Genomic DNA, 23,334 nt, shown 5'->3' with positions numbered 1-23,334 from the left:
TGCTATTTAAACCAGAAAGAGGAACAGGAATTTTGTCTGAGCAACAAGGTGGTTTTCTGTTGTGGTTACATTGGACCCTGCTTGTGCCTGTATTCTGCAACAAACCCTGTTCATGATTCCTGCTTGCCTCCTGCCTCACCCCTGCCTTCGCTCCTGTTCCTGCCTTCGCTCCTGTTCCCACCATCCTCCTGCTTTATGCTTCATCTTTGTCTATCCTCCTGCCCTTACACCTCGCTTCCAATTCTCAATGACCAGTCCTGACTCCGACTCCATCCTCCAACTTCTGACTCTGGCTTGACCTTGTCTCTGGCATTTGGCATCTGATCTTGGCTCTGAATTCACAGCTTCAATTCCTGGTTCTGACTCTGGCTTGACCCCTGGCTCTGGTAACTAGCAGCTGACTCTAGTGCTGACCCTTGGCTTTGTTCCACAACTGGGATGCCTGCTCCACCCGCTAGACTTGACTGCTGCTCTGACTACTAGGCCAGGCCACCTACATCTCGGTCCATAACAAGTTGTGTAGGAAGCTGAACTTTTAACCCAGGTGACTGTGATCTAATATAAAGCCAGTCTATCCATAATCAATATATTAATCCAGAAATTAATAGACTACAGTGGTCTACTAAGGGGAAAAAGCCACCAGGGAATCTTTCTTTAAAGAGTATGTCTGCAAGTGGGAATGCTTATGGGAGTGCCTCTCTTACCAAACCTCTCTCCTTGAGCTTGTGAAGCAAATGGGACCAAATAGCCCAGAGCTGGAGTAAGCCTTTCTATTAGTCCAGGCCGAACAAGATCCCTTTTAAAACTGAACCAAGATACTTCCTTATTTGTGCTGTACACAGCCTCACTCCATTTCACAGTGCTCCTTTAAACAAAGATGATTCCAAGCTGAGCAAAACCAAGAGCTTGTGTATATATAGTAACATCTGAAGTCCAGCTAAAGCACACCCTGGTTGAAGAGCATATTGGCACAGTCTCCTTCCCACCCTCTCCCCATAGTATTTCTCCCTGACCTACTGGGGCAGAGAATTCCACAGGTTAACAACACACTGCATCAAAATTTATTTTCCTTTGCTGAGAGAAAAGCTATAAGTCCAATTTTCTGCCTGGAGGCAAGATCTGTGTTCACCTCTCAGGAACTCTGCCAGTTTTTTCTAATGCTGGAGGAACAAGTTCTTCTACAGAGAGCGTGGGATTTTTTTCCTTTTTGTGTGCTTCCCAATGCAGGCCCAGAGGCATGGAAGTCTCCAGTAAGGAGTCTCTTGTTTTATTCTTACTTTTTTTTTTAATTAATTCTCACACAGTCTTTGAATCTTGAAATTCCATCCATCTCTTTCTTTTAAAGGGGCTGTCCTCATACAAAGGTTTCTCTCTGTTTTGGCTGGTCACGCAGCAGAATAGCCTCCTCAGTGAGATCAGGACACTTGTCACAGCCAGATTCTCAGAGACTTGCTTCACTTGCTGGATAGAGACAGAGGCAACACTGCAGACTGAGGGCTCAGGGTCAAGCAGCGAATCACTGAGAGCTGAAACAAGGAGCAGGTCAGGCACTGACCCGTGATCACCCATAGAGATATGCAAATACACAATCAGAGACCATGAACTTAGATACACAAATATGCTACGCATGTGATCAGAAACAGCTGTGCCTAGAGGAATACCTTAAATGTGCAAATTTGTTACCCAAACATCCAGAAACAGACAGGCACACACTCTAGTTAAACACACACCCTGAAACAGTCGTGCACAGACACATGACTGGTTAGATGTGCACACTCAGGTATATTAATTTGCTTGGTTCAAAGGCCAGGATTCTCACTTACCACTGAGCAGTGAGGACATATCTCCTTCACTCATGCGGCTGGCATCCATGTGATGAACAATGAACCCTAGAGAGATGGTTAAAATAATTAGCCTCTCACTTCTCCTCACAACCTCCAGTGGGAGCTTCTACTGCTTAGGCCTATCCCCAAACTGAGGCGTTTTCACAACATCTATCAGGTCGTTAGATGAGTTCACAAGCTCCTAGGAGGCCCAAATCTGGAGCATGACTAAAGGGCTGATTTGCAAAGGCGGGGAGATCTACTAGAAGTGGGCAAATGGGGATATCCTGGCAAATATTTGGTCAAATGCAAAAATGAATTTTCCTTCAGTTGTATTGGTGAATGTCAGAGGATCTCATTCTGTGATCACTCAAGCTTTGCTAGGGCAAATACTAGCAGAAAGCAAATTGTAGCTCAATTAATGGCCACAAACTGTTTTCCAGTTGTATGCTTGATTATAACTTCTTGAATTCTTCCATTGACCTGGCTACTGCCTCCCGTGCAGATGGGTTAACTACGCCAATGGGAAATCCCTCCCATCAGCACAGACAGTGTCTACACTGAAGCTCTACAGTGAGGCAGCTTCACTCCTGTGGCATTTTAAGTGGAGACAAGCCCAAAGTTACAGTTACATTAGTTTGGTGAGTTACAGCGTGAAGAAGTATATATATTCAATTGTAACACTTGCAGTTTGCACAATCAGCTGCCCAAGAATTAGTCATTAAAGCTATTTGCAAATCCTTTTGAATCAAAAATACTCTGGAGAATTTCACTATGTGGTCAAAAATCAAAAAAGCAAAATGTGCCTAATAAATAATTAGCTGTGAATTATTAACTCAGCTCTAGTATTTGCATTGTTCTAAAGCAGTTATTCCAGGAATAGCATAGTGTGGGGTTTAGAAGAATTCTGATGAAAGCATGGGCCTTGAAAGGGCTGTAACTTGCTTCCTATAGTTCTTTATAAACCCCAAGAAAGAGGAAAGGAAGCTCAGAAAAAGGCTTTGATAGAAGTTGCTTACAAAGGTCAAGTGCGTGGTTTGGTTTACCTGTTAACATACTGGCTGCCCTCCTCACGGGAGCCTGGCCACTCTTCAGATAGTGCTGGCTCTGGAACAGGAATTCATGGATTCTCCCTGAGTATTGCTGAACCTAGGGAGGAATGAGGAGACCTCTCTGAATATTAGAGCAAGCTTGGCTGGGGAGTAGAAGAAAGGGAAATACTGTATCTAGGTCAACAAGGTGAGGAGGGTATAAGAGGAGACACAGGCTGGATCCTAGTGGGCTAACAGACTGATCCAACTTTGGTGCCAGCAGCTAATTCTTTCAAATCCAGAGCTTTCACCTTCTAGGCAAACTCCTCTCAAGCCTGGTCTGCGCTAAAAAGTTAGGTCAACCCAGCCACGTTGCTCATGAATCTGAAAAATTCAAGCCCATCAACGGCATAGGTAAACCAACGTAATCCCCAGTGTGGACAGTGCTAGGTTGATAGAAGAATTCTTCCCACCTAACTACTGCCTCTCAGGGAGGTGGATTACTTACTCCAACAGGCGACCCCTTCCCGTCGGCATAGGTAGTGTCTACATGGCTCTGCCACTGTAGTGTTTCAAGTGTAGACAAGCCCTTGGAATGTTGCTGGAGTCACCAGAGAACAGCATTAGGGGGAGGGAAAAGAGGTCCTATGGGGCCTCAGTGAACATGGGAGCCCACTGGTAGTGGGGGGAGGGATAGCTCAGTGGTTTGAGCATTGGCCTGCTAAACCCAGGGTTGTGAGTTCAATCCTTGAGGGGGCCATTTAGGGATCTGGGGCAAAAATTGGGGATTGGTCCTGCTTTGAGCAGGGGGTTGAACTAGATGACCTCCTGAGGTCCCTTCCAACCCTGATATTCTATGATTGATAGACGACTCTCCCAAAGGCAGCAGTGGAAGACCATTCACCTGAAATATTTAAAACTAGACTGGATGGAGCACAGACATTCCTCCATTTTCAGGAGAAGGGGCTGGGTCACCTAGTACCTCTGTTCAGTTTCTAATGTCTGTGCTTCTGCTGCAGACAATTCCTGCCAGCGAGATTTTGAACAGGAAAAAGCATCACGAGCACTCTCTGAGTGCTCCATGGCCTTGTCCCCAGCACTGATGGCACCTGCCTATTCCCACTGCATTGTCCCCAAGTGCCCTTCCCACTGCCTATGGGCATTGCTCAAGGTATCACTTTTAGACAAACACCAAGGATTTTCAAGCTTTCCAGTTCACCAGCGTGATCTAAGACAGCAGCAGCAGGGTGTGGACAGGAGGGTCACTAAGCCTGCAAAGCGAGATCTTTGGGGAGATGCAAGTCATTTTAAATATGGTACCATTTATTAGATAACTCATATGCCCCCCACCACCAAATCATCCCATTCCAAATAAAAGCCCACTGTTCACTGACCAGGTGCTTGCAGACATTGCACAAGGCCTGCTGATTGTCATAATGGGCCATGGTGAATATCTCCTCCAGCAATTTCCATCCCAGGAAGTCATTACATCGGGCTAAAGTCCACTCACAGCTCTGCATGGCAAAGGGGAGAGAGGGAGGTCAGAAGGACAGATGCTGTTGATCATGTCCAATAGCCACTGAAAGCCAACAAAGAAAACTTACCCTAAGTAGGAGAGGGAAGGAAAGGGTTAATGGCCTCCTCCTTGACCCCTGTAGTCTCTCTGTTCCTATCCCACAAAAAGAGCCAGAGCTAGGGCCCTGGGGTCCTACAGTCTCCTCCCACATTTTTGGTGGGCAGATGTTTGCAGATGCATTCATGCAAATGAGGTGTTAGGCTGCAATTACCTGATTTATAGGGTTTTGCAATTGCAGACAGATGCGCATGCAAGTTTTGAGAGGTGCATTTGTAGATGCCAACCAGCAATGTGGCCTTAATGTCCCTGCCTTCCTGTTTATGGCATCTGGCATTGATTCTTCGAATGGGCTAAAATGGTACCGGAAGTGTCTGTGAGGAGCAGTATTTTTACATTTGGGTTCATGTGTACAGGAAATACATTAGGGTAAAAAGCAGAAAAGATTGTGCCGTGGGAAATGGCTCTAGAGAGGAATCTGGCAGAAGAGCCTGACAATTGTCATTCCTTAGGGCTGGAGAAATGACGCTAAGTCTTACCTCAACCACCTCCTGGTCCTGGTCGTGCAAAAGGAGCAGCAACGGCACCAAGCTGCTGAGGACTTGCTCCTGCATGATGGATTTAGACTTTAGGTTCAAACCTCTTAAGAGGTTCCCAAACAGGCCAATGGCAGAAGAACGCACCTTGTCTCTGGGCTGTGAGTAATACACAAAGACGGAGCTCTCACTGAAAGCTGTTTCAGCACAGAGCAGTGTCTGTGTAATGGAAACTACAGACTCAGACTGAGGCTTTATAACCGTGCATAGCCTGCCTATGGAGAAAGAATGGCTCTTTATACAATGTGGAGGATTGAGGAAATTCATTGGATTGAGGATTCAGGCAGTTCATTCCCAGTACAGTTTCATATGTAGGTGTTAGAGTTCTCTGCTCTAAGGTTCAGGCATCTCTATACAAGAGGTTCATACCCTGTGTCAGGATTCCTTCCCCACTCTGAACTCTAGGGTACAGATGTAGGGACCCACATGAAAGACTCCCTAAGCTTATTCTTACCAGCTTAGATTAAAAACTTCCCCAAAGTACAAACTTTGCCTTGTCCTTGAACAGTATGCTGCCACCACCAAGTGCTTTAAACAAAGAACAGGGAAAGAGACCACTTGGAGACGTCTTTCCCCAAATTATCCCCCCAAGCCCTACATACCCTCTTTCCTGGGGAGGCTTGAGAATAATATCCTAACCAATTTGTTACAAAATCATCAAAGACCCAAACCCCTGGATCTTGGAACAATGGAAAAATCAGTCAGGTTCTTAAAAGAAGGATTTTATTAAAAAAAAAAAGAATGGTAAAAATCATCTCTGCAAAATCAGGATGGAAAATGCTTTACCGGGTATTCAGATTCAAAACACAGAGGATCCCTCTCTGGGCAAAACCTTAAAGTTACAGAAAACAGGAATAAGCCTCCCTCTTAACACAGGGAAAATTCACATAAAACAAAAGATAAACTAATCCGCCTTGCCTGGCTTACCTATACTGGTTGCAATATTGGAGACTTGGATTACGATGGGTTGGAGAAGATGGATTTATGTCTGGCCTCTCTCAGTCCCAAGAGAGAACAACCCGTAAACAAAGAGCACAAACAAAAGCCTCCTCTCCACCCCCCAGATTTGAAAGTATCTTGTCCCCTTATTTGTCCTTTGGGTCAGGTGCCAGCCAGGTTAGCTGAGCTTCTTAACCCTTCACAGGTAACAGGATGTTACCTCTGGCCAGGAGGGATTTTATAACACTGTATACAGAAAAGTGGTTACCCTTCCCTTTATATTTATGACGCGCTGCTAACACCGTGTCATTGTAACATAATGGCAGAGTCTGTGCCATGTCCTTCTCTAGTGGTCTGGCCACTAGAAGATAAGAACCCACTACTGCTGCCAGCTCGTTAAATTACTCCATTTGCTCAAGTGGTAGAGACTTGTGCGGTAGCACAGAAGGTCCTGGGCCCAAACTCAGTTGACAATTAATTGCAGGGAGGGTGTTGTTAAATTAGCAGCACATCCTGCTGCATAACACATAGAACATCATAATCCTTCATCTTCCAGTGGATTACATCTTCCATATTCTGCAGCATACTGCTTGCGTATCAGATAAAATTTGAACCTCCAGATAGTGTTGCCATAATATCTTTCTGGTCTCAGGGTCCTTCGTTCACCAAAGATTGCTGCGGGGAAATCACGCTGCCCTTCTAGTTCAGAATCAATAGAGACACTCACTCTCAGTCACCCAATCAACCATTGACAGAAATCCCCATTGTCATGGGAGACCCTGTATGGGGAGCCAAATGCCTGATGGAAAGTCCTGTCTGTAGACTGGTTGAGGTTTAAATGTCTGGGTTTGCTGTAACCCTGAGCATTCATTTCCTCCTGTAATGAGGAAGGCCTGCTTTACTCTGAGGAAAGGATGAAATTGGAGACCAATATCAATTCTGTAGTATTGTGAGCTGCAGATCATGCCTATAGCAGAGAGTATACCTCTGACTAATAGAGAACATCAGAATCTGCCCTACTGATGACTTATTTACAGGCTTTTCTATGGTGTTCGTCACTAGTTTTTGAGCACCTCACAAGCAATATAGAATATGACCTCACAGTACCCTGGGAGATCAGGAAATATCAGTAACCCCATTTTGCAGATGGGAAACAGACTAGATATTGCCCTATTGAGCTTGACTGTGACAGGACATGAACTTTACCTCTGACAGAACATTCCAAAGCCAACCCCAATAAGCATGGCTATACGTGGATCTCTACTGCTGCTTAATAAAGGCCCAACAGGATCCACTGAACGAAAACTGAGCTCGGGATCAGGGAAAGCAGAAGGAACCAAGAATCGAAGGGATTAAAAAAGGAGGTTGTTCCCTCACAAAGGGTACTGCTTTTCCCTGGGAGCAGTAACTAGCTCCTCCTCCACACACATAGGAACCTTCCTTTTCCCGTTGCCTTACGTCATCCAGGAAGGGCCGAAGCGTCTTCGCAATCCGAACACAGATGGAGCTGATGTTCACCCTGTCCCTGTGGTGTCTGAGAATGCTTCCCAGAGCAGTGATGGCCTCCTCAACAAGCCTCTCGTGTGTCTCGTTCAAACCCACCAGGATGGCAGGAAGGAGAGCCTGGAGCTGTTTCACCTGCAGAAAAGAAGCTCATCAGAAGAGATGGAATACTGACTCATACTCCTCAGTCACTGCACAATGTAACCAGCAGACTGAAGACAGAGGATGCTCAGAGCATGGTCCCTCCCAGGATTCAGAGACTCGCTTTCTGTTAGCTGGATGCAGGGTATTGACAGCTCTTTGTCACCTTCCTGGAACATTATTGACCCCTGGTTGAAGCACTCCCAGATGTCACTCACTCAGCCCTGAACCATCCAGCAGTTCTGGTTCTACTTCTGCAGACCTAGGATTTGCGTCAGTGCCATCAACACCAGCTACATGGTTCTGTTATGTTCACGACAGGCTTGTTTTGGTATTACTGGAGTCGGTTTTATAACTGAAAATAATGATAATTCACCATTCAGGTTTCAGAGTAGCAGCCGTGTTAGTCTGTATTCGCAAAAAAGAAAAGGAGTACTTGTGGCACCTTAGAGACTAACCAATTTATTTGAGCATAAGCTTTCGTGAGCTACAGCTCACTTCATCGGATGCATGCAGTGGAAAATACAGTGAGGAGATTTATATACACACAGAAAATGACAGTTGTCACTTCTATACCTAAGACAGCATGGTCTAGAAATGGGCCTGGAACAAGTCAGGACTCCTGGGTTCTAGTCGTAGCTGCACAACTGACTTGCCTGGGCAAGTCACTTACACACATGCTTTCAGAAGTAGCCTCTAATTTTGAGGGCCTAGTTGCAGACATGTAAGGCCTGGTATTCAGAGGAGCTGAGTATCTGCAGCTCCCATGGAAGTCCCTCTTATTGCTATTACCTTCTGCTGGTGAAGTGCCATGTTTCCAAGCCCATGCAGACTTAGCCAGCGGACAGTGGGTCTCGGATCTATCCGCCACTCTTCCAGCCTACACAGAATAGTTCGTCTTGGCAATAGCTTGGTCACAGATTTGCTACGGAGAAGCTAAAATCAAAACAGTGAGTCCATTACAAGCAGAAAACAGAGATTTCTCTCTCCAGGTGTGTTCTTTGGATGGATATCAGAGGCAAAATTCCCTGCATTCTGCTATAAAATCTCCTAGAGTCATAGAGGTTTAGGCCATAAGGGACCACCAGATCATCTAATTTGACCTGTATATCACAAACCACCAGCACTCGCACTCTAAAACATTAGACCAAAGTATTACAACGCACAGCCCACTCCTGTGTGAATGCAGTTCACTCCTCACCAGCATTTCATGAGGTGTGAATAGGCTTTTCTCACAGCTGTCCCCAGGCAAGGGACTCAGAAGTAGGATTGGTCTGTAAATTAAAAATAAAAATCCAGGAAAGTGAGTATCTCTAGATCTCATGGCTTTAGGTGAGGGACCATTCTGTGCAGACAGTCCCAAAGAACTGGGAAAAGACAAGCCATCTAATTAGTGAGGAAACCTGGAGAGAAATATCCTTGGTGATCTCTCATTCTTTCCCTGTATCACGCAATGGTTTAGCCCATCCAAAACTAATGCTTCTGCGACTGAAGATAGGATCTCTCATCATGCTTCTCCCACCAGAATCAGTGACAAGGAACAGATAAGAGGATGACCAAGTTGCTAATGCAAATTCCCCATTCAACACTGAGCTACTGAAGTCTGGAGCTAAACTGCTCCCTAGAAGCCTAGCCGCGCATGTCAACTAACCCATCTTACCCCAGTGAAGAAGGCTATGGCTGTCAAAGTTTTCTCTTCATCCTCAGTGCGGAGATTTGGGATGGTATTGGCAAGAAGCCCAGAGAGATGGTGGCTTGCATGTGTAACCATGGCTCTGTGATATAAATCAGACACTCATAATTATCGGAGGAATATATAGTAACAAAGTTGCAACAGATGGCAGCCTGAGCATGAATCAGCCCAGGGCAGCCAGAGGAACTTGAAGCTTTCATTGCCTACCTAGCCAGCAGAAGGACCCCTTCCAGGTAACCCTCAGCAGTTGAGAGAAGGTCCCAGCCTCCCACTTTCTCCATCCATGGCAATACAATTTCTTTTCTGTCTCGGATCAGCAGGACCTTCAGAGCTTCCACTGCACAGCTACTTTGAAAAAAAGACCAGGGTTATGGAATTAAAACAACCCCTCTCAGTTCATGTTTATAAGCACCAAGATACATAGGGTCAAATTCTATAGAGTTACACAAGGGATTATTTTGACCCATTCAGCATACTGGGATATAACTGAGATCCCAATCCTACCTTCACCCCACTACACAGACACTCCCATCACCTCATAGGCAGTCTGACAGGCTAGATCTGAGACATCAACACCCTGCAGGCATGGCATGTATAGCAAAGGAAGGGAGATCACAGAATAAGTTTGAAACAGATATCACAGGGGCACACTGGGGAATGTGGGATTGCTTCCTAATTTGAGACATTTAAAATGAGCCTGCAGAACCAACTGCAGGAAATAATCCTGCACTGGTCCACAGTGGGTAGATTAGATGTGACACTGTAGCTCATCTCCAATTTCTGTTCACATGGGTGTGTGTATGGATGGAACGTATGGCTATTAAATGCCTCCTCTCTGTCTGTGTCCCCCCCATAACCCCTGGGAACTTTCCGTGGCATGATTATTATCTTAGTAATAGTCTCTGAGCTGGTTTAACTGGGCTCTCTGCTCCAGTACTTGGTTCTGATCTCCAGTGGGGCCTATCAAATATGGTGATGGGTTGGGAACTCAGAAGGTAGCTAATAACACAGCTGGTAACTGTCTATAAAACAAGAGGGTGCAGATGAGAGCTGAAAGAAGAGTAAGGGTGGTGTGGGATTGCAGGACAAATTTCTCTGTGAAAAGAGAGATTAATGTCTCCCATAAGTAGTTAGGGAACCTACACTGGGAAGATCTCAGGAATTACCTGGAAGAAAGAAGGATGTTACAGTGCTCAGGGGACAAATACTATAGACAGAAAGGTGTTTGGCCCTGAATGGGGCCCAGTGGTCTCTTTCCATCTAAGCTACAATGTGTAGATGTTGGAGTATTTAGGAGCTTTGGTAAGGTCAGGAAATGGTAAAGGAGCCCCACAGTGGATAGCTGATATAAGTTATCAGTATTCCCTTTGCATAGCAGCTGGGTAACAGACTCATCCGACTCTGCTAAGCCTTTATTGGGTGTGGTTTCCAAGAGTTCTGAGGGATTTAGGAACTTTTCAGTGAGTTGGGCACCACACACTGGAAGGGGCCTTGGTAGGTCATCTAGTCCAGTCCCCTGCACTGAGGCAAGACTAAGTGTTTGCTAGACCACCCCGGCAGGTGTTTGTCTAAACTGTTCTTAAAAACCTCCAATGATGGAGTTTCCTCAACCTCCCTAAGTAATTTGTTCTAGTGCTTAACTACCCTTACAGTTAGGAAGCTTTTCCTAATGTCTAACCTAAATCTCCGTTGCTGAAATTTAAGACCATTACTTCTTTTCCTGTCTTCTGTGGATAAGGAAAACAATTACTCTCTTCTTTATAACAACTTTACATCCTTGAAGACTGTTATCATATCCCCCCTCCATCTTCTCTTTTTCCAGACTAAACAAACCCATTTTTTTCAATCTTTTTGCATAGGTCATGTTTTCTAGACCTTTAATCATTTTTGTTGCTCGCTTCTGGACTTTCTCCAGTTTGTGCACATTTTTCCCAAAGTGTGGTGGCCAGAACTGGACACAATATTCCAGTTGAGGCCTTATCAGTGCTAAGTGGAAGAATTACTTCTCATGTCTTGCTTACAACACTCCTGCTAATACATCCCCGAATAACGTTTGCTTTTTTGCAAGAGTATTACATTATTGAGTCATATCTGGTTTGTGATCAACTATAACCCGCAGATCCTTTTCTGTAGTACTTCTTCCTAGGTAGTCATTTCCCATTTTGTATTTGTGCAATTGATTATTTCTTCCTAAGTATAATACTTCACATTTGTCCTTATTGAATTCCATCCTATTTCTCCAGTTTGTCAAAATAATTTTGAATACGAGTCCTGTCCTCCAAAGTGCTTGCAACCTCTCCCAGCTTGGTATCATGCACAAACTTCAAAGTGTATACTCTCTGCCATTATCCAAATCATTTATGAAGATATTGAATAGAACTGAACCCAGGACAAATCCCACTCAGTATACCCTTCCAGTTTGACGGTGAACCATTGATAACTACTCTGAGTCTCAGAGGAACAGCCGTGTTAGTCTGTATTCGCAAAAAGAAAAGGAGTACTTGTGGCACCTTAGAGACTAACTAGTCTGTTTTTCCAACCATTTGTGCACACACCTTATAGTAAAGTTGTCTAGACTGTATTTCCCTAGTTTGTTTATGAGAAGGTCATGTGAGTATCAAAAACCTTATTAAAGTTGAGATACATCACATCTACTGCTTTCCCCTTATACACAAGACTTGTTACCTTGTCAAAGAATATTAGATCAGTTTGACATACTTTGTCCTTGACAAATCCATTTTGACTGTTACTTATCACCTTATTATCTTCTAGGTGCTTACAAATTGATTGCTTGATTATTTGCTCCATTATCTTTCTGGATACTGAAGTTAAACTAACTGGTCTGTAATTCCCTGAGTTGTCCTTATTCTCTTTTTTATAGAGAAGTACTATATTTGCCCTTTTCCAGTCCTCTGAGATCTCTCCCATCCTCCACAGTTCCTCAAAAATAATCACTAATGGCTCAGAGATCTCTTTAGCCAGTTCCTGAAGTAGTCTAGGATGTATTTCATTAGGCCCTGCCAACTTGAAGGCATCTAACTTGTCTAAGTAATTCTTAACTTGTTCTTTCCCTATTTTAGCCTCAGATCCTACCCCATTTACACTGATGTTTACTACGTTAGTAATCCGATCACTGCCAATCTTTTTGGTGAAAACTGAAGCAAAAAAGGCATTTAATACTCTGGTCATTGCTTCATTTTCTGTTGTTGTCTTTCCCGGTCTTCCTCTTGCTTCTAACATATTTGCAAAAAGTTTTCTTGTTACCCTTTATCTCCCTAGCTGGTTTAATCTCATTTTGTGCCTTGGCCTTTCTAATGTTGTCCCTACATGCTTGTGTTGGTTTTTTACATTTATCCTTTGTACATTGATCTAGTTTCCACTTTTTGTATGACTGTTTTTTGAGTGTCAGGATACTGAAGATTTCCTGGGTAAGCCAGTGTTGTTTCTTACCATACTTACTATTTTTCCTGTGCATTGGGAGAGTTTTCTCTTGTGCCCTTAATAATATGTAAGCAGTGTCAGGATGAGCTCCACCCTGACATCTGGTGGTGAGGTGTGGCAAGTTGTGGAAAAGAACTTCAGGGGCCGATCTCATTTGCATAGGCACACCCACCACGCCTAGAATGAGACCATAGCTGCCCAAATGGTCACTTTGGCTGCTGTGGGATCCCCAGTGTCTCTGTTATTGGGGCAGGAAGAATAAATTGTTATTACCCTGATTATGGGAACTGTGCTTGGAACTGTACGTGGCCTTTTGTTATGATGGAGGGATTCACCATCAACTAAGTAGCACTCGCTAGGCAAGGGTCATGGGTTCCAAAACTGTGTGAATGGAGAGAGGCTGGGGACAAGTATTAATACTTGGTGGCATGGGCCCCTTGGTGAGGGCCTTACATGCTAATTGCACTTCCTCCTCTCTCCACTGTGGAATATCAGAGCTAATTTTAGTTATAGGCTGCTGAGCTCATTTTGGGCTGACAGTGCACCAGCACTGGGGCTCCCCTACTACAAGCTGAATTCACCTAAGAGCTGAAATCACTGAGTGTTGTGTTAAGTAGTGGGGGAGCCTGAAGATATATTGTGGAGCAGTTTGCGGGACGGCTGGTGAAGCAGTTCGACGCGGAGCAGTTTGTGGATGGCAGGAGCTGCTTGTGGGCCGTGGAGCTGAGTGAAGGAGTTTGTGGGGTGGCTGGCAGAGCGGAGCGCAGCTGAGCGAAGGAGTTCGTGGGGCGGCTGGCAGAGCGGAGTGCTGCTATGGAGCGGTCAGCTTCAGATCATGTAAGGTGCCTCTTACCCCCGTCCCATTTCCACCCAGGTTGGGAGGTAAAGCTCCGCAGATAAACTTTCGAACTCTGGGGCTGCCCTGACCAGGGACAAAGACTTTTGGGGCATTGGACTTTTGGGACTTTGGGTGATTTGGGGTTGCTGGACTCAAGAACCAAAGGGAAAAGGGCATGCCCCAATTTGCTTGGGGTGGGTTTTTTGCTCATGGGTTGTGTTATGAATCCTGTTGGTGGTGTTTCCCCAACATAATGCCACATTGTTTCTCTCTGTTATTAAAAGGCTTTTGCTACACTCAGACTATGTGCTTGCCAGAGGGGAAGTATTGCCTCTTGGAGGCACCCAGCGGGGGTGGTATATATTTGTCCCAGGTCACTGGGTGGGGGCTCGAGCCGGTTTGCATTGTGTTATTGGAATGGATCCCCTAGATATTGAACCCGGCCCTTGTTGCTGCCAACTCTGACAGGCAGAAGGGTTACAAATATTTCTTTAAAAAACTGCCAACTCTCCTGAACTCCTTTTTCCCCTTAGGGCTGGTCTACACTATGGGGAGATCGGCGCTGCTGCAATCGATGCAGCAGGGATCAATTTAGCAGGTCTAGTGAAGACAGCGGGGTAAATCCATCTAAGCTGCATTGACTCCAGCTACGTTATTCACATAGCTGGAGTAGTGTAACTTAGGTTGGCTTACCCCCGTAGTGAAGACAAGCCCTTAGACATACTTCCCACAGGATCTTACCTGTCAGTTCTCTGAGTTTGCTAAAATCTGCCTTCTTGAAGTCCACAGTCTTTATTCTACTGTTTTTCCTCCTACCATTCCTTTGCATCATGAACTCTATCATGATCACTTTCACCTAAGCTGCCTTCCACCTTCAAATTCTCAACCAGTTCCTCTCTATTTGTCCAAATCAAATCTAGAACAGCCTCTCCCCTAGTAGCTTTATCCACCTTCTGTACAAAAAAGTTATCTCCAATGCATTCCAAGAACTTATTGGATAATCTGTGCCCTGCTGTGTTATTTTCTCAATAGATGTCTGGGTAGCTGAAGTCCTGGGCTTTGGATGATTTTGTTAGTTGTTTAAAAAAAGCCTCATCTGTCTCTTCTTCCTGGTGACGTGGTCAATAGTAGCCCCCTACCATGACATCACCCTTGTTTTACCCCTTTGATCCTTACTCGGAGACTTTCAACAGGTCTGCCTCCCACTTCTGTCTCATCCTCAGTACAAGAGTACACAAGGGTATACATCTTCGATATACAAGGCAACCCTGCCTCTTTGTTTTCCTGTAGTGTTGTCTGTGCGTCGTTATGAGGTTAGAAACACACCCGCTCCCTTCATAACTGGGCCCTGCCTGGTGGGTGGAGAGGAGTAGTGTACAGCAATACAACACCTATAAGGTGTCAGAAACTGAGACCTGGATGGTCAGACCTAGTGGTTGCAGTAGTAGCAGTGGGGTCTAGTGGTCAGCATGGTGGCAGTTGGGCCAGGAGCTGGAGCCAGAGCTGAAATCAGGAGTCAAGAGCGCAGTCAGAACAAGGCAAGCGTAGGGCTGGGAGCTAGGCCAGAGGAAGGGCAGGCCTGGAGCAGGCTAAGGCCTGAGTTGTCTGTCACAACTAGCAGGCTGGGGAGAGTTCCAAGCCATGAAGTGACATTGAGCAGACTGAGCTGCTGTGTCTCCTGTGAGGCTTATATACCTGCCCTGAGAGTCACCAGCCCAGCTCCTGGCTTGTGGATTGGCTGGAGCCTAGCATGGGAATGACTCATCACCACATGTGGCTTAATCAGGCTCTGGTTCAGGGATGACTCAACCTCACATCAGGCTTACAGGTGTATTGGTGCCACCCTGAAGGGGATCCAAAAGCCCTGCCATAGCCATCCCCATGGTGTCTATCAGATGAGGCCCTGCTGAGCCAGCGAGTGACATGGGATTTGGGGGATTAGTCCCAGCCAGGGTTCAGAGGCAACTCAGGGAGGCCTGACAAGCTGGGAGCCATTCAGATGCAGCTGAGGCTGTTTAGGCTCATCACCTTTAAAAAAGGGTTTGTTAGTGGGCAGAAGCCAAGAAAGGAAGCTTGGAGGAAGCATAGGAGTGACCCTGCATGGTTTGTTGAATTCTGGAGTTTACTGCTTGTAAGGTCACATGGAAGCAGGGCCGGCTCTAGGTTTTTTGCCTCCCCTAGCGAAAAAAAAAGAAAAAAGAATGGCCGGAACGCCGCCCCTAGAATTGTGCCCAAGCACGTGATTGCTTTGCTGATGCCTAGAGCCGGTCCTGCATGGAAGGGGAGCAACTAGAGACTTTTACTTGGTTTGTGTCCATCTGAGTTAAGCCAGAGCCCCTTCAACATGACCCCTCCTTGAGAGAGTGATTTGTGTTCACATCCGAGCCTTCAGTACGTTCTGCCCAAGCCCTGACACAAGGAACCACCCATGTGGTTATTGCCTCATAAGCATCTGCTTTTTCCATAATTACCTCACATGGCTGGCTGTCGTGAGCCTGTTCTGCTGGCCGCACTCCCTTCTGGTGACCTCAGTGTAGCCTGGCAGGCTCACCAGGTAGTGAACTTGAGTCAGCAGAGCTAGGAATAGCTGGGGGTAGAAGCCCCGCATTGCCCCAATGCACACATAGATAGTAAGCATCTCACACAGGGCTCTGGTTGCCTGAGGAAGGTAAGAGAGAAAAATCTAACTCTAAAATCCTCTGTCTCCCCTACATAGAATCATAGAAAGTTTGGTCTGGAAGGCAGCTGGAGAGGCCATCAAGTCCAGTCCCCCTTGCTGAGACAGGACCAAGTAAACCTAGCTCACCTGTGACAGGTGCTTGTCCAACCTGTTCTTAAAAACCTCCAATGGTGGGGATTCCACAGCCTCCCTGGGAACCCTATTCCAGATCTTAGAGTTAGAAAGCTAATAGCTCACCTTGCTGCAGATTAAGCCCATTACTTCTTGACCTACCTTCTGTGGACATGGAGAACAGTTCATCCCCATGTGATGTGTTCTTCCATATTCTTTATGAAAATATACTTATGATATGAGTATGACATAACTGAGATATACTTTATGCAAGATAGCTTATGTGAGATATCATTGGAAAGGTTGATTTACTGAATGCAAAGGGGGAAGGGATAGCTCAGTGGTTTGAGCATTGGCCTGCTAAACCCAGGGTTGTGAGTTCAATCCTTGAGGGGGCCATTTAGGGATTTGGGGCAAAAATTGGGGATTGGTTCTGCTTTGAGCAGGGGGTCGGACTAGATGACCTCCTGAGGTCCCTTCCAATCCTGAGATTCTATGAATTTGTATGCCTGTGTCATTTTTGTATCTGAAGTTAGGAATATTGACTTTGTATCTGTATTTCAACTGTGGTACTTTGGGTGATGTCCACTGCTAACACTTCAGGTACAACAATGGAAAAGCCAGACAGGGTGGATGGCCCATCAGCAAGGACAATGGACTGAAAGGCTTGGCCTGCCTGTGGATTCTCCATACTGCCACTGACTCATGGCCGCTGTGATCCAACAGGGTCAGGTGGTCCTGTCACCTGATACTAAAACATTACATGGGACTTCTTGTAACTTTCCACTGTAAGGGAAAGGGGGTCAAGTTTGGGAAACAAAGGATTTCTGCCTTATGTAAATCCTATTTAAGGGTGGAGAGGAAGGGAAGCAGGACTCCTCCTCTCCATGTCCTGTCTGCCCAAGAAGAAAGACTGCAAAAGGCAAGGCAAGAACCGTGTGCTCTGTAATGCCCCGCCCGCTCCTGGACAGTCAAGACATGAAAAGATTAGTTTGTTCTTCTAAAGACACAAAAGCATGTCACAGCTTATTAACTTTACAGAGGAAAATACACCCTTCCCTGTAAACACAGCACTGAGTTGGTTTACAGTAAAAAATAGAACAAATTTATTAACAAGAGGATAGAGGTTAAGTGATGTCAGGTAAAAGGAATAAACTTAGTAAGGGTTACAAGCAAATCCAAGTGAAAACATGTATCTAAAAGTCTAAAACTTAATCTAGCAAGGTGCAGGCTTTGTTCAAGATGGTTTCTCACTTTTATTCAGTTTTCAGAGATTTCAACCACCTCTGGACTGACAGACCCATCCTTCTCACTTGCAAGAGCTCTGTTCTCTTGTGTCTGTTCAGCGATGGATGCCAAAGATGGCTTCTGTCTTTGCTCATATCTTCCAAAGTTCAATGACTTTGTTTGCAGAGGCAGGATGCCCTCATGATGTTTTTCCCTTCCTGGGGCTTCCCATCCCTCTGGATGTAAATGGGGCTTCCATTATTTTGATCCCACCATGTTTAATTTATATAGATAGCTACCTTCTCTCCTTTCTGGGACGGAACCTGTTTCTCCCTGTTTGGCCACAGACTTTAAAGCATAATATCATTGAGTAGCCATATTTCTTCATACAGTGTAATACAGACATTTCAGAGTGATATTAATCACCCATGTGCCATTAACTTTCAGAAAATACCTCACTCTATATTATAATACAGTAATATTGTAGAACATCAGTTGATTCAATTACTTATCATTTTAGGTTCAGCCCCTGTGTTCATAGACCAATAAACCTTTGCAATGTATTCTTTGAAAAGTAAAACCCAAACCAAGTTTCTCTCTCTAGCTGAGTGTAGATGCCATGCTGTCTCCTCCCCCTCTTCTTTGCTTGATAGTTTTGTTTACCTGGTATGTAAAAATGGACCTTCATTGTCTCAGTCAGATGAAAGGGCTGGTCAGAGAAGCAAATACACATTCCTTTGTCTAAGGCAGACCTGTTTACCAACTCCCCCTGACATGCCTGGTTTAAACACACATTAGTAATAATTCCAGCATACATCCATAACTCTTGATACACACCATGTGCATACATCACACAAGAATATTAATGATCAATGACTTATTAGTTTTCAAATGATACCTCACAAGCCATATTTTGTACAAAGATTATTACCATAGTGTGTAGGGTGTGAATAGAGGGGTGCTTAGGGTCACAACACCCCAGAATATTAGCCTTTTTCCCAGCTGCATCACACTGTTGACTCATATACAATTTGTGATCCACTGTAACCCCCAGATAATTTTCAGCAGTATTACCACCTAAACGATTGTTTCCCATTTTGTAGTTTTGCATTTGATTTTTCCTTCCTAAGTGTAGTACTTTGCTTTTGTCTTTATTAAATTTCATCTTGTTGATTTCAGATCAATTCTCCAATTTGTCAAGATCATTTTGAATTCTAATCCTGTCTTCAAAAGTGCTTGCAATCCCTCCCACCTTGGTGTTATCTGCAAATTTTATAAGCATCCTCTTCACTCCATTATCCAAGTCATTAATAAAAATATTGACTAGTACCAGACCTAGGACTCACCCCTGTGGACCCCACTAGATACATCCTCCTCGGTTGGTAACTACTTTGTGGGTACAGTCTTTCAACCAGTTGTGCATCCACCTTATAGTAGTTTCATTTAGACCACATTTCCCAAGTTACTACATGTTACTTCATAATCTTGGCAAAGAAAAAACTTTGTTACCTGACTTACAGTTACAATAAACAAGCTAGTTAAACTGTGTCTCCCAATTGCAAAGGCAAAATGGAGTCATTGCAGCTGGGCCCTGCCAGTAAGAAGGATTATCATTAAGCCCAGCTAGACACGCGTTCAACCGGGAAATTTAGCCTTCCATAGAAGGGGCTGAGGAGGCAGAGTGCTTTGCCCTGGGAAACAGGTGGTGCTGCATTTTGCTCTGCCATTGTCCCCTCTGATGGGCTGAGAACTTGCTTTTCCTCCAAATGAGCCTCATCCAGTCTTCTGTCAGAAGGGTGTGGTCATGGTAAAAAGTCTTGGTGGAAGGTAAAGTGCAAAAGACAGAGAGACTTTCAGAGTGTCATCAGGCAGATGTGGAACCCATATACACTATTCCCCCCAGATGTGTCATCAACATCATCCCTCAGTGCTCTGACATGCTGCTGCTCAATATGGAGGATACAGAGCTGCTCCCTTTCTCTAGAATGGGAAGTCCGGTTGGTTTGATTACTCACAGCCAGTGGAGTGAGGGAGGCTCCATCACCAGAGCTGCTGCTGTTCTCCTGGAGTCGGGGTCTCTGTTTCAGCTCTCTGAGCAGCTGCCACATAACTTTGGCATTGATTTCTAGGTTTCGGCACAGACCCTTCCACAGCTCAGCAGCATTGCTGAAAATTCAGAAATGTAGGCACACTGATCAGACCTTCAGCACTCTCCTCTGTTTAGATATGTATATAGCCCCCGTCACCATGGTATCTGTACTCCATTGTGTTCATTAATCACCCCTCTGCATGGAGAAGTTTCTCCTGAACTCCCTTTCCAGGGTCTGACTGCACTTGTGAAGCCTAACATGGAGCCAGGATCCTAAACACGGTCCCAGGGGAGGCTCACAGGACAGAGGGAATCTGCTCGGAATGTGTCCCATCAGGAAACAGGAAGAAATGCAGGGATGATAGACCTGGGTCTGAACCAGACTGGGTTTGGTTCTGTAATATCAAAACCCAATGGAGGTGTTGCACCATCAAACTGAGACAGAGCTCTGATCAGACCTACCAAGTTCATGAGAGCCATGTGTTGAGCCCCAAAGACCCACATGTGCCCCTAGAGCCACGGTTGATGTCTTGTTGACCCAGGTTTAACTATGTAAAGAAAGGAGCTTCCTTCCTCCTTCTTCTCTGGCACCAGCACAAACAAGCACCCATCACCCATGCATCCTGAGAGTGAGAGTCAGGATTCCTTGGTCCTATTCCCAGTGGCTGACCTTAGGCAAGTCACTTCACCTCTCTTCAATTTCCAGTTTGTAAAATGGGGACAGTACTGACCTACTTCACAGAGGCTTTGTGAGACTCAAGTCATTACAATTTGTAATGCATCCGTCTACATGCATCCGGCGAAGTGGGTATTCACCCACAAAAGCTTATGCTCCAATACGTCTGTTAGTCTATAAGGTGCCACAGGACTCTTTGCCGCTTTTACAATTTGTAGAGTGCTTTGAGATCCTCATGTGAAAGGCGCTAGAAAGGGGCTATGCATTAATGCAATTACCTGTCACATGGGAGCGAGTGACTCAGAAGGCTTGAGACCACTTCCTCTGGGTACTCCTCAGCCAATGAACACATCACCCTGAGAGCTGCCCGCCTGGCACTGCCCTCTGGGATGTTGTTTATCTGGAGATAGATGCCATCCACAATGTCTGACACCTGGAGCAAAAGAAAAGGCACTCAAAGATTCACTTCTTGGTGGTGGAAACTGAATTTTCATTAATCATATCTATAATTATTTATAGGGCATGTGTACTTGGGACTTTACGAAATACATAGAGAGACATGGTCCCTGCTCTGTGGAGCTTATACTGTAACTCAGACAGATGTGATACACAGGGCAAAAAGGTACAGAGACCATAATAACAAATTTGTCAGAACTAGAACCCAAGGAGTGAGCATGAAGCCCTGGAGAAGAGTAAGAAGGACAAGACAGGTATGAAGGAGCCCTGGATTGGGAGGAACTGTGACAGAGAGCATCTTTCCGGAAGACTTGATTCACAAGTTCATACTGGCAGCTCATTAATACAGCAGCACATAGCCCACTATTGCAATGAAGACACAGATGATTAGTTTAATGCCTAGTAGAGGGATACTGCAATAATACAGACGTGGATACGAATAAGAACACAAGCAGTTTGGGTACACCTGTTACATTATGGCAAAGTCACTATACAAACCCACAAAGAAGGTCCATTCACTGCCCCCAGCATAGAGAACTCCAATTTCCACCTCTCACAGCTCCTGCCCTCTTACCTTCTCCTTCATCTCAGCCCCATGGTCCTCCAGAATTGCAGCCAGTGTTGTCATGGCTGCTTCACTGGCATGGTCAGAGTCCTTCAGACTGGCTACAGTTGTCAGCACCAGGTCGGTAAGTGAGACCAAACTGGTATGCTCTTTGCCGCTCTGAAATAAACAGGATAAAGTCTTTCATTGATGGTACAGTTCTAGATGCCACCCGCACTGGGGAGACTAAAAGCAAGAGGAATCTGGCCACAGCCTAGTCCCTCACTAGGGCTCCTTAGAGGTTAAATCACTTGAATCTCCCAGCAGATTGCAAGGTTTCCTCAGGACAAAATTTTCAAACGTAGATTCCTTAGATGGTAGGAGCTCTTTGATGGCCGGGACTGTCTTTATTCTCTGTTTATACTGTGCCTAGCACAGTGGGGTCCATGACTAGGGCTCGTAAGTGCCACAGTAATACACATACTAGTAATAATAAAGTTAGGCACTTCAGATCATATTTAAACACCCAATTGCTTTGGTTTTCAGAGATGCACAGAACCCAGCCTCTACTGAATTCAGTGAAGACTGTTGGGTTTTCAGCATGTCTGAGATTATGGCCTTTTAAGTAGGTGTCTACATATGGATTTACGGGCCTAACGTTAGGCACCAACATTTGAAAGTGTTGGCCTAAGCCTTTGCTAGCTTGTTTCATACAATAGCATTGGGCAAGTGGGCTAAGTCTGCCCAGAGGCCCGGTCTGGGTGGGGTGATGGCTCAGAGAAGCCCAAATCAGGTAGAAAAAATATGTGGAGAGAGCCAGATTGTTTAGAATAAGTGTACAAAGAAGCACAGATTCTGTAGGTTAAATATGCAGAGACCTGGATTGGATGGCATAAATAGGCGGAGAGGCCTGGGTTGCTTGGGATTAGCTTGTGGAATGGCCAAGATGTAAGTGGGAGGGAAGCTGTAATAAATGGTGAACATTCATACATGACCATTGCCTTCCTCCTGCGGTAGTGGGGAGGAGTCCTGTTGAGTTTGAGAGCTTGTCCAGTCTCCTGTTATCAGGGGCCCTGCTGTTTCAGGTTTCCTCTTCCCTTGCCAAAGAGTGAGGTCCCATTGATTCTGGACAATGTGTTGCTCCACCACTTCTCCTGCAGCAGCACCGGACTCCTGCATTACAGACCTCTGCTGCTCCCGCTGTAGGGTGATATCCTGTTTGTCTGCAATACAGAGCTGTGTCTTCATCTCTGGCGTGCTGGCCTCCCATTTATTGACTTGCATCTTTACTTGGTCTCCAATTTGGCTGATTCCTGATTCATTTTTCTCCATCAGCATGTTGATCTGTGAGATTTCACTGTGTACCTTGGAGAGCTTGGCTTTAATTTCCATTGATGAGTCTGAAAGTACCTGCAACGTCCCCTTGATAACCTGGATTTCTTCAAGCACAGCTGAGAGATCTCTCACTGAGGGAGGAGCAGTGGCTATTTCAGGAGAAGAGGGAGAGGATTTTAGCCTTTTTACAGCCTGAAACTTCTCCTGAACCCACAAAGAGCTTAGTTCTCTCTTCAGACTAGGCTGTGTTCCCTTCCTGGCAGCAACCAGCTGGACTGTTTGAGATTTCTCCTGCTGCAAGATGAGGTTCTTCTCAACCTTTGGAGAGGAGCTTATGTCCTCACCAGCAATAATTATCTCAGAGACACTACCAGACTTCTGTTTGCTCTTCTTTTGAGGGTCTTGCTGTGCAACTGAAGTCATACTGTAATTAAATCAGGAAGAGCCGTTAATTATTTTCCATTCGTCCTGAGGAATTGCAGAACAAATGACAGGGACCCATACATCTCAACTTGCCACTGCTGAATTGTGAGACACAATGTATGACCAAGACCCAGAATGAAGGACACTAAAAATGGTTCATGCAGGAAATTGAAAATGCTGGTCGATCCCTTCCTTTAGTGTAAAGAACTGACTGT

At 45.2% G+C, this 23,334-nt stretch overlaps 1 protein-coding gene across 1 annotated transcript; it reads right to left on the bottom strand.

Moving 5' to 3' along the window:
- Positions 1-1,060: 1,060 nt before the first annotated feature.
- MROH6 (maestro heat like repeat family member 6) lies at positions 1,061-23,119 on the bottom strand. The gene is made up of 14 exons (XM_048841826.2): positions 22,352-23,119; positions 21,392-21,541; positions 20,640-20,794; positions 19,612-19,762; positions 16,050-16,237; positions 9,507-9,644; positions 9,267-9,381; positions 8,399-8,542; positions 7,421-7,600; positions 4,967-5,122; positions 4,249-4,368; positions 2,870-2,972; positions 1,824-1,889; positions 1,061-1,526 (listed from the first exon to the last, which is right to left on the bottom strand). Exons 1-14 carry the CDS (start codon positions 23,117-23,119, stop codon positions 1,297-1,299), a joined length of 2,664 nt encoding a protein of 887 aa, XP_048697783.2. The 3' UTR covers positions 1,061-1,296.
- Positions 23,120-23,334: the final 215 nt, after the last annotated feature.

This window comes from Caretta caretta, chromosome 2 (genome assembly GCF_965140235.1).
Source record: "Caretta caretta isolate rCarCar2 chromosome 2, rCarCar1.hap1, whole genome shotgun sequence".
Lineage (NCBI taxonomy): Eukaryota > Metazoa > Chordata > Testudines > Cheloniidae > Caretta > Caretta caretta.
Note: the sequence above shows the minus strand (reverse complement) of the source record. Positions and strands in the feature narration are given on the sequence as shown.